The 16,933-nt window shown below is 44.0% G+C and overlaps 1 protein-coding gene across 1 annotated transcript in view; it reads left to right on the top strand.

The window, feature by feature from the left end:
• Positions 1-2,913: 2,913 nt before the first annotated feature.
• Positions 2,914-16,933, top strand: part of LOC112237061 (integrin alpha-7-like) — an 83,021-nt gene continuing 69,001 nt past the window's right edge. Inside the window, exon 1 of the mRNA XM_042304929.1 lies at positions 2,914-3,905. Coding sequence (XP_042160863.1) covers positions 3,700-3,905 — 206 coding nt within the window. The 5' untranslated portion in view covers positions 2,914-3,699. The remainder of the gene's footprint in view (positions 3,906-16,933) is intronic.

Genomic DNA, 16,933 nt, shown 5'->3' on the forward strand with positions numbered 1-16,933 from the left:
ATCATTCAGGAGCAGGAAGTAAAAAATAAATAAAAAAGTGTCCAAATAAATACAAAAACAAACAAAATGGAAGATAATACAAGCCCTGGTGATTATCTATAACAATCAGAGAGGACGCTGTGTGAAACAGAGTTTTTAGAGATAGAGCTGTGAATGGCATTAATTCATTGGTGTACTGATCTAGAATTTGCCCATTACAATCTTCTTTATTATTAACTTTTTTTTTTTAAAAGAAGGCAAAACTGATCTTAGATCAGCACTCCTACTGTGAGACGCTGTGTGAAAAAGGTGCCCCAGGCCAACATCTTGGCCAAAGAACTTGATGGAGGTAATCAGTGCTTCATCAAGGAACCTGAGTGTAATGAATATCCATAGGGGGAAAAAAAGCTATTTTAAGCTCTACCTGCTTTGTTTTTGACCAGTAGATACAAACTACTCAACTGTTAGTACATTGACTTGTCCATATAAACCTATTCAAAGTTGACATCATTGTGAGTTAATGAAGAACCATACTGTATAATTAAAGATTAAGGAATTTTTACCATTCTGCATTACAGAAGGACCTACCTGCAGGCTTGACCTGATTTATGTCTGTTGACTCCTACGGAGTCTAAAAGGTAAGCTACTGGCGTTCCCCTGATATCCCCTGATACATGGCTGTGTTTTCTCCCTTCCTACACCACCCCTGAGCAGCAGAGGGCAACAAGAGCAGGTGCTTCAGCGCCAGCCAGCCAGCCAACAGCTCAGTGCAGGCCTCCCATGGCCAGGCCCCCCATGGCCAGGCCCCCCATGGCCAGGCCCCCCATGGCCAGGCCCCCCATGGCCAGGTCCCCCATGGCCAGGCCCCCCATGCTTGCTTTATTCCACTATGTGGGAGTTCCCCTGGCTTGTGATGCCAAGCAGTTCACATGATGTTCTCAACGTTGAGAGCTGAGCAAGAGCAAGCATCTAAGACTGATCCAGATCACTCATTGAATCATCAGCGAGTAGTGTACACTGACCACTGCAGTCTGTCACAGTATACCGTTTATTGTCAGATAAGGAAAATATAGACTTTGATAGATTTTTTTTTTTTTTTTTTTTTTTACAAAAAAAATATGGGAAAAAATGAAGTGTGAAATACTTGCAAGTGATAAAACATACCTCCTAATTTCATATTCTGTATCTCATGGCCCCTTGGAATCCGTTTGTGCCGCTCTGTCCGAAACTGAAAGGCTCAGTTCAGTCAAAAACGTGTGATTTTCCCCATGTTTTATACTTCCACACTATGAGGTTGGAATAATAATAGGAAATTGTGAAAATTATGACAATACGTTTGTTTTAGTGTAAGAGTTGATTTTCAGCCTGTTTTGGTGGGAAGGAGTTTTGTTTGGGTTTTCAAAGGAAATGGAAAGACGTTTTTTTTTAAATGATTTTGGACGAGGCAACATTCCATCTTAACTCCTCCCCCACAGTTTCTGGATTGGTTGAACAGTGCAGAAGAGAACCTCCCCCACAGTTTCTGGATTGGTTGAACAGTGCAGAAGAGAACCTCCCCCACAGTTTCTGGATTGGTTGAACAGTGCAGAAGAGAACCTCCCCAGACAGTTTCTGGATTGGTTGAACAGTGCAGAAGAGAACCTCCCCCACAGTTTCTGGATTGGTTGAACAGTGCAGAAGAGAACCTCCCCCACAGTTTCTGGATTGGTTGAACAGTGCAGAAGAGAATCTCCCCAGACAGTTTTTTCCCCTTCTTGTCAAGACTAGTATGTAGAGGGATCTAGTTTCAGGCGTTTCTTTTACGCTACGTTAGGTTAGTGACAGGAGGACAGGAATCAGCTGGTCCAATCAGAACAGCTGTGGCTGGCCGGGTACAACAACATTCCCACAATTGTGGACAATGCTGTGAGGGCATGACTGACTGGACACTGCACTTTGGTTTGGCAAAGCAGGTAGTGCATTCGGAAAGTATTCAGACCCCTTCCCCTTTTCCACATTTTGTTACATTACAGCCTTTTTCTAAAATGTATTTAAAAAATGTTGTTTTCCTGTAATTCTGGTCACATTTTCATGCCACATCACAGATACCTCTGTTACTCTCCGCTTGATCCCCTCACAGGGTTGTCCTTACAGGGTTGTCCTTACAGGGTTGTCCTTACATATCGTGGGTCACTGCGCACATTACTTTGCACTATTGTCAGACAGGTCCATTCCAGAAGTTATGGGATTCCAAGCAGATCTCTGAAAGAAAAACTACTTTTATACAACTTTACTGTTTCTCCAGCAACTATCTTCAATCATTTTTTTTTCCCGGCTAGCAGCTATCAACAGCTAATTTCCTTATTTTCTAAATGCCATTTTCCGCTTTTTCTAATTCTGATTACTGGAAGTTATGGGATTCCAGCCCAGATTGTTCTCTGTAAAGGAGGAGAAGAAAGAAGCCCTTCAGTTGATTATTGATCAACCGTGTTCAACCTGCCAGAGGTATCGTCAATGTTTGATGACTGATCAACCGTGTTCACCTACCAGAGGTATCGTCAATGTTTGATGATTGATCAACCGTGTTCAACCTGCCAGAGGTATCGTCAATGTTTGATGATTGATCAACCGTGTTCAACCTGCCAGAGGTATCGTCAATGTTTTCTAAATGTTATGTTCCCTCTTCTTTTTCTTCTCAGATAACCAGACACCTGTAGTACTATAGTTACTTCAGAGGAAAATATGCCTTTTAAACACTGAGTTTAACAGATTTAAAAAAAACTCTCATACTTTCTTTTCAGTCTTTTCCTATTCAACTGAGTCCAAGTATCTTGACAACTCAGCCTGGTATTTTGGCAGCAGTCCATTAAGTGTTGATGTCAGCTGAGAGAGAGGGAGAGAGAGCAGGATGGGAGAGAGAGAGAGATATTGAAAGAGTACGGTAGGGGAGGTGTGGGCTATTCAAGGCACTTGTCCTCTGTCTCTCTCTGTCACACAGCAGAGGGGGATGCACACACACCTCACACACACACACACGCACACACACACACACACACACGCGCTACAGTAGCTCGGACAGAGCCACATTTTCTCAGGCTGCTCCACAGACTGACAGCAGAAAACGGAGGAGGAGAGCGAGAGAGAGAAGGAGAGAAGGAAACAAGGGAAATGTACCGATCCAGGAGATTCAAACAGCAGAAACCCATTCTGTCTTTGCTGTTCATCAATTTAAACACAATAATTACACAACTCTTCATTAATCTGTAACTGAACTGGGACCTGTTCTGCTCTGCTGAGGGACCTGCTCTGCTGAAGAACCTGTTCTGTTCTGCTGAGGGACCTGCTCTGCTGAGGAACCTGCTCTGCTGAGGGACCTGCTCTGCTCTGTTGAGGGATCTGCTCTGCTCTGTTGAGGGACTTGCTCTACTGAGGGCCCTGCTCTACTGAGGGCCCTGCTCTGCTGAGGGACCTGCTCTACTGAGGGACCTGCTCTACTGAGGGCCCTGCTCTGCTGAGGGACCTGCTCTGCTGAGGGACTTGCTCTACTGAGGGCCCTGCTCTACTGAGGGCCCTGCTCTGCTGAGGGACCTGCTCTGCTGAGGGACCTGCTCTGCTCTGCTGAGGGACTTGCTCTACTGAGGGCCCTGCTCTGCTGAGGGACCTGCTCTGCTCTGCTGAGGGACCTGCTCTGCTCTGCTGAGGGACCTGCTCTGCTGAGGGACCTGCTCATTCTCCAGGACTATGGCACCACATGTGGTACATGGAGTCTCTCTTTCACAGCCCTGGTGTCTTCCTCTCCTTTTGCTCCTTCTCTCCCTGTATTCCCTGACGGCCGCAGGGTTCAACCTGGATACTAGCATGACTCTGATCAAGGAGGGGGAGAAAGGGAGCTTTTTTGGATTTTCTGTAGCACTTCACCAGCAACTCACCCCAGAACCACACAGTTGGTAAGTCGACTGCAGCCGCAGACAGTAGTATGACTAGCAACGTTTGTGTGTGTGTTTTGACGTACATATTGGTATATTTTGTACATTTTCTAAATCCTTTATACACATACAATATGCATGAATCTATTTCCACTTCACATCTTTGAAGCACTAATACAGGACCGTACTGATTGAGTAAAACGGAAGCAGTAAGTCAGTATTTCTACATTGAACTAATTGGATCATGCAACCCTTGGATTCAGTCATTCGGGTAAAGCACTGTACTGGAATCAGTAGTTTCATTATGGGTATGTGTGTACAGAGAGGGCACCCAACACTTTTCATGTGGGATAAGGTGTCAGGCAGGGGAGAGAGAGAGAGAGAGAGAGACAGAGAGAGAGAGAGAGAGAGAGAGAGAGAGTGTAGTGATGAATCAGCAGATGAATCTGGAGAAGAAGAGAGAGAGACTGACTGATTTCAAAAAAGCTTTTGACTCAATTTGGCATGAGTGTCTGCTATATAAAGTGATGAAATGCAGTGTTGGGGGAAAAACATGCGACATTATGAAATCCATGTACACATACCCCAAGTGTGTGGCTAAAAACATACTGATTTATTTCCAAATCAAATGTATTTATATAGCCCTTCGTACATTAGCTGATATCTCAAAGTGCTGTACAGAAACCCAGCCTAAAACCCCAAACAGCAAGCAATGCAGGTGTAGAAACACGGTGGCTAGGAAAAACTCCCTAGAAAGGCCAAAACCTAGGAAGAAACCTAGAGAGGAACCAGGCTATGTGGGGTGGCCAGTCCTCTTCTGGCTGTGCCGGGTGGAGATTATAACAGAACATGGCCAAGATGTTCAAATGTTCATAAATGACCAGCATGGTCAAATAATAATAATCACAGGCAGAACAGTTGAAACTGGACCAGCAGCATGGCCAGGTGGACTGGGGACAGCAAGGAGTCATCATGCCAGGTAGTCCTGAGGCATGGTCCTAGGGCTCAGGTCCTCTGAGAGAGAGAAAGAAAGAGAGAAAGAGAGAATTAGAGAGAGCATACTTAAATTCACACAGGACACCGGATAGGACAGGAGAAATACTCCAGATATAACAAACTGACCCTAGCCCCCCCAAACTACTGCTGCATAAATACTGGAGGCTGAGACAGGAGGGGTCAGGAGACACTGTGGCCCCATCCGATGACACCCCTGGACAGGGCCAAACAGGAAGGATATAAACCCACCCACTTTGCCAAAGCACAGCCCCCACACCACTAGAGGGATATCTTCAACCACCAACTTCCACATGGCCGTGGGTTGAGACAGGGATGAAGCTTGAGCCCCACCCTTTCAAAATATACTGTATATTAATGAATTAGAGAAGGCATTAGAACAATCTGCAGCTCCCGGCCTCACCCTACTAGAATCTGAAGTCAAATGTCTGTTTGCTGATGATCTGGTGCTTCTGTCCCCAACCAAGGAGGGCCTACAGCACCACCTAGGTCTTCTGCACAGATTCTGTCAGACCTGGACCCCGACAGTAAATCTCAGTAAGACAAAAAATAATGTTGTTTCAAAAAAGGTCCAGTTGTCAGGACCACAAATACAAATTCCTTCTAGACACCATTGCCCTAAGAACATACAAAAATATATACCTACCTCGGCAACACAGGTAGGGAAAGGGGATAACTGGTCAGTTGCATGACTGAATAGCATTTAACCCACCCCCTCTAAATCGGCAGAGGGCCACGTCATCAGGGCTCGGGGAGCCTCCTTGGGGATTCGAACCAGTGAACTTTCTGTTACTGTCCGAATGCTCTTAACCTCTAGGTTACCTGCCATCCCACAGGTAACATCCACAAAGCTGTGAACGATCTGAGAGACAAGGCAAGGCAAGAAGGGCCTTCTACGCCATCAAAAGGAAAATAAAATTCAACATCCCAATTAGGATCTGGCTAAAAATACTTGAATCAGTTATAGAACCCATTGCCCTTTATGGTTGTGAGGTCCGCTCACCAACCAAGAATTCACAAAATGTGACAAACACCAAATTGAGACTCTCCATGGAGAATTCTTTCTTTTGAGAAAGGTCACCATAGGCAGACCTGCCTCTCAAGAGTAGACAGGCTATATTAGAGACACATACAGTGGCTTGCGAATGTATTCACCCCCTTTGGCATTTTTTATTATTTTATTGCCTTACAAACCTGGAATTAAAATGTATTTTTGGGGGGATTTGTATCATTTGATTTACACAACATGCCTACCATTTTGAAGATGCAAAATACTTATTTGTAAAACAAGCAAGAAATAAGACAAAAAAACTGAAAACATGAGCGTGCAGAACCATTCACCCCCCTCCAGTGCATAACTATTCACCCCCCTCCAGTGCATAACTATTCACCCCCACAAAGTCTATGCTTTGTAGAGCCACCTTTTGCAGCAATTACATCTGCAAGTCTCTTGGGTTATGTTTCTATGAGCTTGGCACATCTAGCCACTGGGATATTCGCCCATTCTTCAAGGCAAAACTGCTCCAGCTCCTTCAAGTTGGATGGGTTCCTGCTGGTGTACAGCAATCTTTAAGTCATACCACAGATTCTCAATTGGATTGAAGTCTGGGCTTTGACTAGGCAATTCCAAGATATTTAAATATTTCCCCTTAAACCTTGTGTGTTGCTTTAGCAGTATGCTTAGGGTCATTGTCCTGCTGGAAGGTGAACCTCCGTCCCGTCTCAAATCTCTGGAAGACTGTAACAGGTTTCCCTCAATAATTTCCCTGTATTTAGCTCCATCCATCATTCCTTCAATTCTGACCAGTTTCCCAGTCCTTGCCAATAAAAAACATCCTGAACTCAATTTTAGTTTCATCTGACCAGAGTATCTTCTTCCATATGTTTGGTGAGTCTCCCACATGCCTTTTGGTGAACACCAAACATGTTTGCTTATTTTTTTCTTTAAGAAATTGCTTTTTTTCTGGCCACTCTTCTGTAAAGCCCAGCTCTGTGGAGTGTACGGCTTAAAGTGGTCCTATGGACAGATACTCCAATCTCCACTGTGGAGCTTTTCAGCTCCTACAGGGTTATCTTTGGTCTCTTTGTTGCCTCTCTGATTAATGCCCTCCTTGCCTGGTCTGTGAGTTTTGGTGAGCGGCCCTCTCTTGGCAGGTTTGTTGTGGTGCCATATTCTTTCCATTTTTTAATAATGGATTTAATGGTGCTCTGTGGGATGTTCAAAGTTTCAAATATTTTTTTAGTACCCAACCCTGATCTGTACTTCTCCACAACTTTGTCCCTGACCTGTTTGGAGAGCTCATTGGTCTTCATGGTGCCACTTGCTTGGTGGTGCCACTTGCTTAGTGGTGTTGCAGACTCTGGGGCCTTTCAGAACAGGTGTATACAGTATATACTGAGATCACGTAACAGATAATGTGACACTTAGATTGCACACAGGTGGACTTTATTTAACTAATTATGTTACTTCTGAAGATAATTGGTTGCACCAGAACTTATTTAGCAAAGGGGTGAATACATATGCACGCACCATCTTTCTATTTTTTATTCATTTATTGAAACAAGTCCTTTTTTTTCATTTCACTTCACCAATTTGGACTATTTTGTGTATGTCCATTACATGAAATCCACATAAAAACCCTTTCAAATTATGGGTTGTAATGTAACTAAATAGGAAAACGCCAAGGGCTTCTCTGAACACACAGACCCACAAAGAATTAGAAAGATCCAACTGTGATAAACTCCCATGTCTATTAGGTGAGATAACACAGTACACCATCACAGCAGAAAGATTTGTGACCTGTTGCCACAAGAAAAGGGCAACCAGTGAGGAACAAACACCATTGTTAATACAACCCATATTTATGTTTATTTATTTTCCCTTTTGTACATTAACTATTTGCACATTGTTACAACATCGTACATAGCCATGCTATAGATCTTGTGTGAGTGTAATGTTTACTGTTCATTTCTGATTGTTTATTTCACTTTTGTTTATTATCTATTTCACTTGCTTTGGCAATGTTAACATATGTTTCCCATGCCAATAAAGACCTTTGAATTTAATTAAACTGACTGAACAGCTGAACCTGCAGGTACATCTGGAGGAGAGGAGAGAGAGAGAGAGAGATGGAGAGAGACAGACAGAGAGACAAAGAGAGGAAGGGGAGAAAGAGAGAGACAGAGAGAGAGACAGAGAGATAGAAGGATAGAAAGAGAGAGATTAACAGGTTTTACTCTGATTTTACTGACACAGTTCAGGAGTGGACAGACATGCTGCAGTACTTTATGGGTGGTGCGTTTGTGTATGCGTGCGTGTTTATGTTAGAGTGTGTGTGTTTATGCCAGAGTGTGTTTGTGTGTAACAGATGCTGGTTGTTATTGATGTACCTGGAACATAGGCCAGGATCACAACCTCCAAGCCAGGCAAGAATAAATGATGATGTCAGCTGTGACTTTTAAAATGTTTATAGGGGTTTTCTCTGCAAAGAGGATGTTGTCTTATATGGCTCTTCAGCAGCAGCACTGATATTGAAAGAAGCAATTTTCTAGATTGAGAAATGCTTAATTACTTGCAATTAGTGTTGAGTATTGTAGAAAAGGTGTTCATTTTTCTTAGCCTCTTTAGTTAACTGACCAGTTAATTGCAGGCACATCATAACCGTAGAGATGTATATAGATCGCAAAGTAGCAGTCAAATCAAATCAAAAGTTTATTTGTCACGTGCGCCGAATACAACAGTGAAATGCTAACTTACATGCTCTAACCAACAGTGAAATGCTAACTTACAGGCTCTAACCAACAGTGAAAGGCTCTAACCAACAGTGAAATGCTAACTTACAGGCTCTAACCAACAGTGAAAAAAAAAAAAAAAAAAAGGTATTAGGTGAACAATAGGTAAGTAAAGAAATAAAAACAATAGTAAAAAGACAGTGAAAAATAACAGTAGCGAGGCTATACACAGTCCTTAATGGTGCTACCCATGTTATATAGCCTTTTGGGCACTAGAGACCTCTATAACTATCTATGCTCTGAGCACACCTGCAAGCAATTTCATTTTGTTAAATACCGGAGTTCCTTTGTCTATTAGTTGCTGTGCCAAACGATCCAGGCAGTATTACCAACTCTCCAGCATTTATCAGTATATTTCAATAATCTGTGTGTTCAATACCCAAACCGACACAAACCAATGGAAATTAAAACTATGTTTGATTGGAGGAAATAAATGGGAGCGCAGACTCTCTCCCTATCCTTGTCCTCGAACCGGGTCACCTGCTCCGGTAGCCCCTCCTACCTAACCCAGTGCATTTCAAAATAAGCCACCTGCCGTAACAAGTGTAGTTACTCATGTTATATCTCCAGTAGGCTATTCTGCTGTTAGGCAAGAGCACTTGTTTGAGTGGCCATTTTACCCAGTGGTTTCTCTTCTCATCAGTAGAGTTGGTTCTAAGCCAGCAGTGTTAAACGTATTTGCTCTGGAGACTGCATTCAGTCTTCACTGTAGTCCTGAGAACCGCACTGAAAGTGTGTTATATTTTATTGTGGTTAAAATGTGCTAAAAATTAGTCACTTATCAATAGTTTGGAGAAGTTTTGATGCTGTCCCTGACTGTCTAGCATTTCATTTCAGTGATTATTAGCGAGTTGAACACAGTCAAGAAACTGTGTGAATGCATTACTACACCGTTTAGAGTCGGTTTAAACGGTAGATTGTATAAACCACATGTCAGATCTGAATCTGCATCAAAAGTCCCAATACAACATCACACCTCACTACTCTATTTTTCCAGTTTTCAGAATTCTAGAAAATGCTGAAGTCATGTCGGGAAAATGTCATGTGGAGGACCCGCCTAGTCCGTATAAATGTCAAACTCCCAACAGAAATAACAGAAATAACTTCAAATGTATAACTTCGAATTAATCCAAATTGTTTGTGCTCATGATTACTGATTTTCAGTCAAATTTTCAGCCAACTAACAAGCAAATACTTTGAGTTTATTGTTATAAATGAACTTGCACGGTTGTTAGCCAACTAGCCTTAACGTTAGCCCTACTAGCCCTGCCAAGGGAGAGTCAGCTAATCCAATTCGATATAGTATGGTAAATCCACATAGAATTTACCCGGTTCATCTCCATCACTGCTGATGTATCTGTAGGTCGGTAGGGAACAGAGGTTGCATCACTCTGAATCCTTTCTTTCATTGGTTATACTAAACCATCGAAGTCCTCCGTGGTGAAACTGCATACAGTAGATGGGCTTGCGGTTCCCTCCCTCCAATCCAACTGGTCCCACTTCAAAGCAAGCTCATCCTTGTGGGTATCACTGCACTAGCTACGGACGATGGAAAACTACTACAACGCTCGACTACCACTACCAAACATGCAGGAAAAGAGGAGAGGCAGTTTTTCACATTCATTTCTATGGTTTCTTCTTCGTCGGTGTACATAGTATCTCACCAATGCCAACACTTGGTTTTGAATGTGAATACATGCTAGTAGCTAACGTTAGCCAGCTGGAGATACTTAGGTAGCACCAGTTCTCCATATGACGTTGACAATAGTGCATTGTGGGTAGTTCCAAAGGTATCCAAAAATAAGTTCATAAATATTTCAAAACCCCTGCACCAAATAATTTTTTATAGGTAACCACACCATGACTACAACTAAGTTACTAAAGTCTTTGACCACACTACCTTGTTCATTTTATGATTAAAAACTCACCTTTAACCTTTAACCTTTAAGTCATTGGAATGTATATTGAGCATCCCTTCCCTTCAACTTTTATCCTTCACTTCACGGAGGACTGATATGCTCTGCGGCTTCCTGAAATATTATGAGCTAGTTCGTCCGGTGCCAGTAGCTAAGATAATGAAGCACTGACCGGTGCCAGTAGCTGAGATAATGAAGCACTGACCAGTGCCAGTAGCTGAGATAATGAAGCACTTCCGGTGCCAGTAGCTGAGATAATGAAGCACTTCCGGTGCCAGTAGCTGAGATAATGAAGCACTGACCGGTGCCAGTAGCTGAGATAATGAAGCACTGACCGGTGCCAGTAGCTGAGATAATGAAGCACTGACCGGTGCCAGTAGCTAAGATAATGAAGCACTTCCGGTGCCAGTAGCTGAGATAATGAAGCACTGACCGGTGCCAGTAGCTGAGATAATGAAGCACATCCACCAGTGCCAGTAGCTAAGATAATGAAGCACTTCCGGTGCCAGTAGCTGAGATAATGAAGCACTGACCGGTGCCAGTAGCTGAGATAATGAAGCACTGACCGGTGCCAGTAGCTGAGATAATGAAGCACTGACTGGTGCCAGTAGCTGAGATAATGAAGCACTTCCGGTGCCAGTAGCTGAGATAATGAAGCACTGACCAGTGCCAGTAGCTGAGATAATGAAGCACTGACCAGTGCCAGTAGCTAAGATAATGAAGCACTGACCGGTGCCAGTAGCTGAGATAATGAAGCACTTCCGGTGCCAGTAGCTAAGATAATGAAGCACTGACCGGTGCCAGTAGCTAAGATAATGAAGGACTGACCGGTGCCAGTAGCTGAGACAATTAAGCACTTCCGGTGCCAGTAGCTAAGATAATGAAGCACTTCCGGTGCCAGTAGCTAAGATAATGAAGCACTGACCGGTGCCAGCAGCTGAGATAATGAAGCACTTCCGGTGCCAGCAGCTGAGATAATGAAGCACTTCCGGTGCCAGTAGCTAAGATAATGAAGCACTGACCGGTGCCAGTAGCTAAGATAATGAAGCACTTCCGGTGCCAGTAGCTGAGATAATGAAGCACTGACCGGTGCCAGTAGCTGAGATAATGAAGCACTGACTGGTGCCAGTAGCTGAGATAATGAAGCACTTCTGGTGCCAGTAGCTGAGATAATGAAGCACTGACCGGTGCCAGTAGCTGAGATAATGAAGCACTGACCGGTGCCAGTAGCTAAGATAATGAAGCACTGACCGGTGCCAGTAGCTGAGATAATGAAGCACCTCCGGTGCCAGTAGCTAAGATAATGAAGCACTGACCGGTGCCAGTAGCTGAGATAATGAAGACCTTCCGGTGCCAGTAGCTAAGATAATGAAGCACTGACCGGTGCCAGTAGCTGAGATAATGAAGCACTGACCGGTGCCAGTAGCTGAGATAATGAAGCACTGACCGGTGCCAGTAGCTGAGATAATGAAGCACTGACCGGTGCCAGTAGCTGAGATAATGAAGCACTGACCGGTGCCAGTAGCTGAGATAATGAAGCACTGACCGGTGCCAGTAGCTGAGATAATGAAGCACTGACCGGTGCCAGTAGCTGAGATAATGAAGCACTGACCGGTGCCAGTAGCTGAGATAATGAAGCACTGACCGGTGCCAGTAGCTGAGATAATGAAGCACTGACCGGTGCCAGTAGCTGAGATAATGAAGCACTGACCGGTGCCAGTAGCTGAGATAATGAAGCACTGACCGGTGCCAGTAGCTGAGATAATGAAGCACTGACTGGTGCCAGTAGCTGAGATAATGAAGCACTGACCGGTGCCAGTAGCTGAGATAATGAAGCACTGACCGGTGCCAGTAGCTGAGATAATGAAGCACTGACCGGTGCCAGTAGCTGAGATAATGAACCACTGACCGGTGCCAGTAGCTGAGATAATGAACCACTGACCGGTGCCAGTAGCTGAGATAATGAAGCACTGACCGGTGCCAGTAGCTGAGATAATGAAGCACTGACCGGTGCCAGTAGCTGAGATAATGAAGCACTGACCGGTGCCAGTAGCTGAGATAATGAACCACTGACCGGTGCCAGTAGCTAAGATAAGGAAGCACTTGAATCATACTTTTACGTAAACCTTATTTGAAAATAGGTGCACATGTTAAGATCCTTTACAGGACTTTGATTATAACCAGAACAGCCATTAGACTTGAAAGAAGTGTCCGTTGTATCAAACCCTTCATTAGTAGAGGAACCAAACGTGATTAGCCTCAAGCTTGACGCTTAAACACTAGATACCGTTGACACATTTCATCCTTGTGGTAACAAGGTTTAGGTTTCTGTGTCCAGTGGGTAATATTGTATTGTCTTCTCACTGAGGCTGCAGTTTATCCTGTCCTGATCACTCTTCTGACACTCACCAGGTTAGTTGCTCACATTACACTCACCAGGTTAGTTGCTCACATTACACTCACCAGGTTAGTTGCTCACATTACACTCACCAGGTTAGTTGCTCACATTACACTCACCAGGTTAGTTGCTCACATTACACTCACCAGGTTAGTTGCTCACATTACACTCACCAGGTTAGTTGCTCACATCACACTCACATTATAGTTGCTGTGTCACCGTTCATTGCCAACACTGTCGAATGATTTCATACAACTCATGAAGCTTCTATTACAGATCCAGTGACTCATAACCCCCCCCGACTCCCTGTTGTCTATAGGACATTATCAATCAGTAGGAAGCATAGCAGAAAAGGTATATTCTAGCCTGGCCCCTGTCCTCCCCCTCCCCTCCATCTCATGTAACACAGAGCTATATTGACTGACAAGCGGAAAGCTGATCCTAGCTTTTTTTTTGCATGGAAAGGAAGGAAGTGAAGGAAATGATAGGTATGCCTCCGTCTCACTCGGGGCCAGGAGCCTGGGGGATTGAGGTGGACCTCCAAGATTTATATAGGAGCAGCTTTCTACTGATTGGTAATGTCTTATATAGACTACAGAGTGGCTTTAGCTAAGATAAACTGAAGGAGCACCTTGTAATGCTAGTCAAGTGGAGGTGATGGTTGTGTGTGTGTGTGTGTGTGTGTGTGCGGGCGTGTGTGTGTCTTTTTGTGTGTGCATGTGTTTGTGTGTGTGTGCGTGTGTGTGTGTGTGTGGTCGTGCGTGTTTGTGTGTGTGTGCATGTGTGCGTGTGTGTGTGTGTGCGTGTGCGTGTTTTATGTGTGTGTGCGGATGGTCTCGGCTTGGGGGATGGGGCTGCTGCTGGTGTTATGTGTGTGTTGTCTATTTATACTGGTATGAGAAGGGGATCCTGCAATAGCAGCTCTTTGCTTGATGAAGAGAGACCCCTCCACTCTCTAATTTGCCTGAGTGGTGTGTCGGCCATTTTCTTCTTTGTATAGGTACAAATGTCATCAACCATTGTCAGAGGCATCTACTGTATGTGTATGTAGTTTTGCCTGAGATGCTTTACAATACGTATTGATTGCATTTACAATAGGGCTATGGCAGAGTGTAGGAGCTTGGCCTTTAGCTTGGTCTTCAGAGTGACATCATCCAGTGTTCTATATGGGTCACATGGTCTGATATGAGAGCTCTGCTGCCTTGCGTGATTGGGGTGAGGAGAATCGCTGCCCTGGTCCTCTGTGACACAGGTCACCAAACATTCTTCTCCTTGTATGATCTGTATCAGTCCCTGGAAGATGTCTACAGTCCCTCCTACCCTGGTAATATCTCCTTCTAATATGCAACTAGAAGTCGATGTAGGATCATTTAGCCTGGGACATCAACAGGAAGCCCCAAATCTCCCACTACCTTGGGCAGCTTCTGTATGTGTCCCTAGTCATTTTTTAAGTGTCCTCCCTGGTGATAATCTGTCCCTGGTCGTTTTTTTTAAGTGTCCTACACTCTTAGAAAATATTGTTCCAAAAGGGTTCTTTGCGGAATGATAGGGTTCTAACAAGAACCGTTTTGATCTGAAGCCCTGTTTTTGGAAGACAAGGGTTCTTTGTAAGGCAAACGGTTCTATCTAGAACCTTTAACATCCTAAGAACCGTTTTGAAAAAAAGGTTTCTTTGATGTTTCTTTGGAAGGCAAGAAAGATTCTACATCAAATCAAATCTAATTTTATTTGTCACATACACATGGTTAGCAGATGTTAATGCGAGTGTAGCGAAATAATTGTGCTTCTAGTTCCGACAATGCAGTAATAACCAACAAGTAATCTAACTAACAATTCCAAAACTACTACCTTATAGACACAAGTGTAAGGGGATAAAGAATATGTACATAAAGATATATGAGTGAGTGATGGTACAGAGCAGCTTAGGCAAGATACAGTAGATGGTATTGAGTGCAGTATATACATATGAGATGAGTATGTAAACAAAGTGGCATAGTTTTAGTGGCTAGTGATACATGTATTACATAAAGATGCAGTAGATGATATAGAGTACAGTATATACATATACATATGAGATTAATAATGTAGGGTATGTAAACATTATATTAGGTAGCATTGTTTAAAGTGGCTAGTGATATATTTTACATCATTTCCCATCAATTCCCATTATTAAAGTGGCTGGAGTTGAGTCAGTGTGTTGGCAGCAGCCACTCAATGTTAGTGGTGGCTGTTTAACAGTCTGATGGCCTTGAGATAGAAGCTGTTTTTTCAGTCTCTCGGTCCCAGCTTTGATGCACCTGTACTGACCTCCCCTTCTGGATGATAGCGGGGTGAACAGGTAGTGGCTCGGGTGGTTGTTGTCCTTGATGATCTTTATGGCCTTCCTGTGACATCGGGTGGTGTAGGTGTCCTGGAGGGCAGGTAATTTGCCCCCGGTGATGCGTTGTGCAGACCTCACTACCCTCTGGAGAGCCTTACGGTTGTGGGCGGAGCAGTTGCCGTACCAGGCGGTGATACAGCCCGACAGGATGCTCTCGATTGTGCATCTGTAGAAGTTTGTGAGTGCTTTTGGTGACAAGCCGAATTTCTTCAGCCTCCTGAAGTTGGAAGTTGTTAGCTGTTAGAAGTTGGACTTATTTCACCCGTTACTGAGATGGTTGTTCCAGTTTAGAGGGATTGAGTCTCAGTATTCAATCTTCCTACCCTGGCAGTCATTCTCGAAAAAGGTTGCGGGTGATTAAAAATTCCACTTTTTAAATGTTCCTCCCTAGTGGTTGACTGTCCCTGGTCGTTTTTAAATTGTCTTCCCTAGTGGTTGACTGTCCCTGTTGGTTTTTAAATGGTCCTCCCTAGTGGTTGACTGTCCCTGTTGGTTTTTAAATGGTCCTCCCTAGTGGTTGACTATCAATGGTCGTTTTTAAATGGTCCTCCCTAGTGGTTGACTATCCATGGTCGTTTTTAAATGGTCCTCCCTAGTGGTTGACTGTCCCTGGTCATTTTTAAATTGTCCTCCCTAGTGGTTGACTGTCCCTGTTGGTTTTTAAATGGTCCTCCCTAGTGGTTGACTGTCCCTGTTGGTTTTAAATGGTCCTCCCTAGTGGTTGACTGTCCCTGGTCGTTTTTAAATGGTCCTCCCTAGTGGTTGACTATCCATGGTCGTTTTTAAATGGTCCTCCCTAGTGGTTGACTATCCCTGTTGGTTTTTAAATGGTCCTCCCTAGTGGTTGACTGTCCCTGTTGGTTTTTAAATGGTCCTCCCTAGTGGTTGACTATCAATGGTCGTTTTTAAATGGTCCTCCCTAGTGGTTGACTATCCATGGTCGTTTTTAAATGGTCCTCCCTAGTGGTTGACTGTCCCTGTTGGTTTTTAAATGGTCCTCCCTAGTGGTTGACTGTCCCTGGTCGTTTTTAAATGGTCCTCCCTCGTGGTTGACTGTCCCTGGTCGTTTTTTAAATGGTCCTCCCTAGTGGTTGACTATCCATGGTCGTTTTTAAATGGTCCTCCCTAGTGGTTGACTATCCCTGTTGGTTTTTAAATGGTCCTCCCTAGTGGTTGACTGTCCCTGTTGGTTTTTAAATGGTCCTCCCTAGTGGTTGACTATCCATGGTCGTTTTTAAATGGTCCTCCCTAGTGGTTGACTGTCCCTGGTTGTTTTTAAATGGTCCTCCCTAGTGGTTGACTGTCCATGGTCGTTTTTAAATGGTCCTCCCTAGTGGTTGACTGTCCCTGTTGGTTTTGAAATGGTCCTCCCTAGTGGTTGACTATCCCTGTTGGTTTTAAATGGTCCTCCCTAGTGGTTGACTGTCCCTGGTCATTTTTAAATTGTCCTCCCTAGTGGTTGACTGTCCCTGTTTGTTTTGAAATGGTCCTCCCTAGTGGTTGACTATCCCTGTTGGTTTTAAATGGTCCTCCCTAGTGGTTGACTGTC

This window comes from Oncorhynchus tshawytscha, linkage group LG02, assembly GCF_018296145.1.
Source record: "Oncorhynchus tshawytscha isolate Ot180627B linkage group LG02, Otsh_v2.0, whole genome shotgun sequence".
Lineage (NCBI taxonomy): Eukaryota > Metazoa > Chordata > Actinopteri > Salmoniformes > Salmonidae > Oncorhynchus > Oncorhynchus tshawytscha.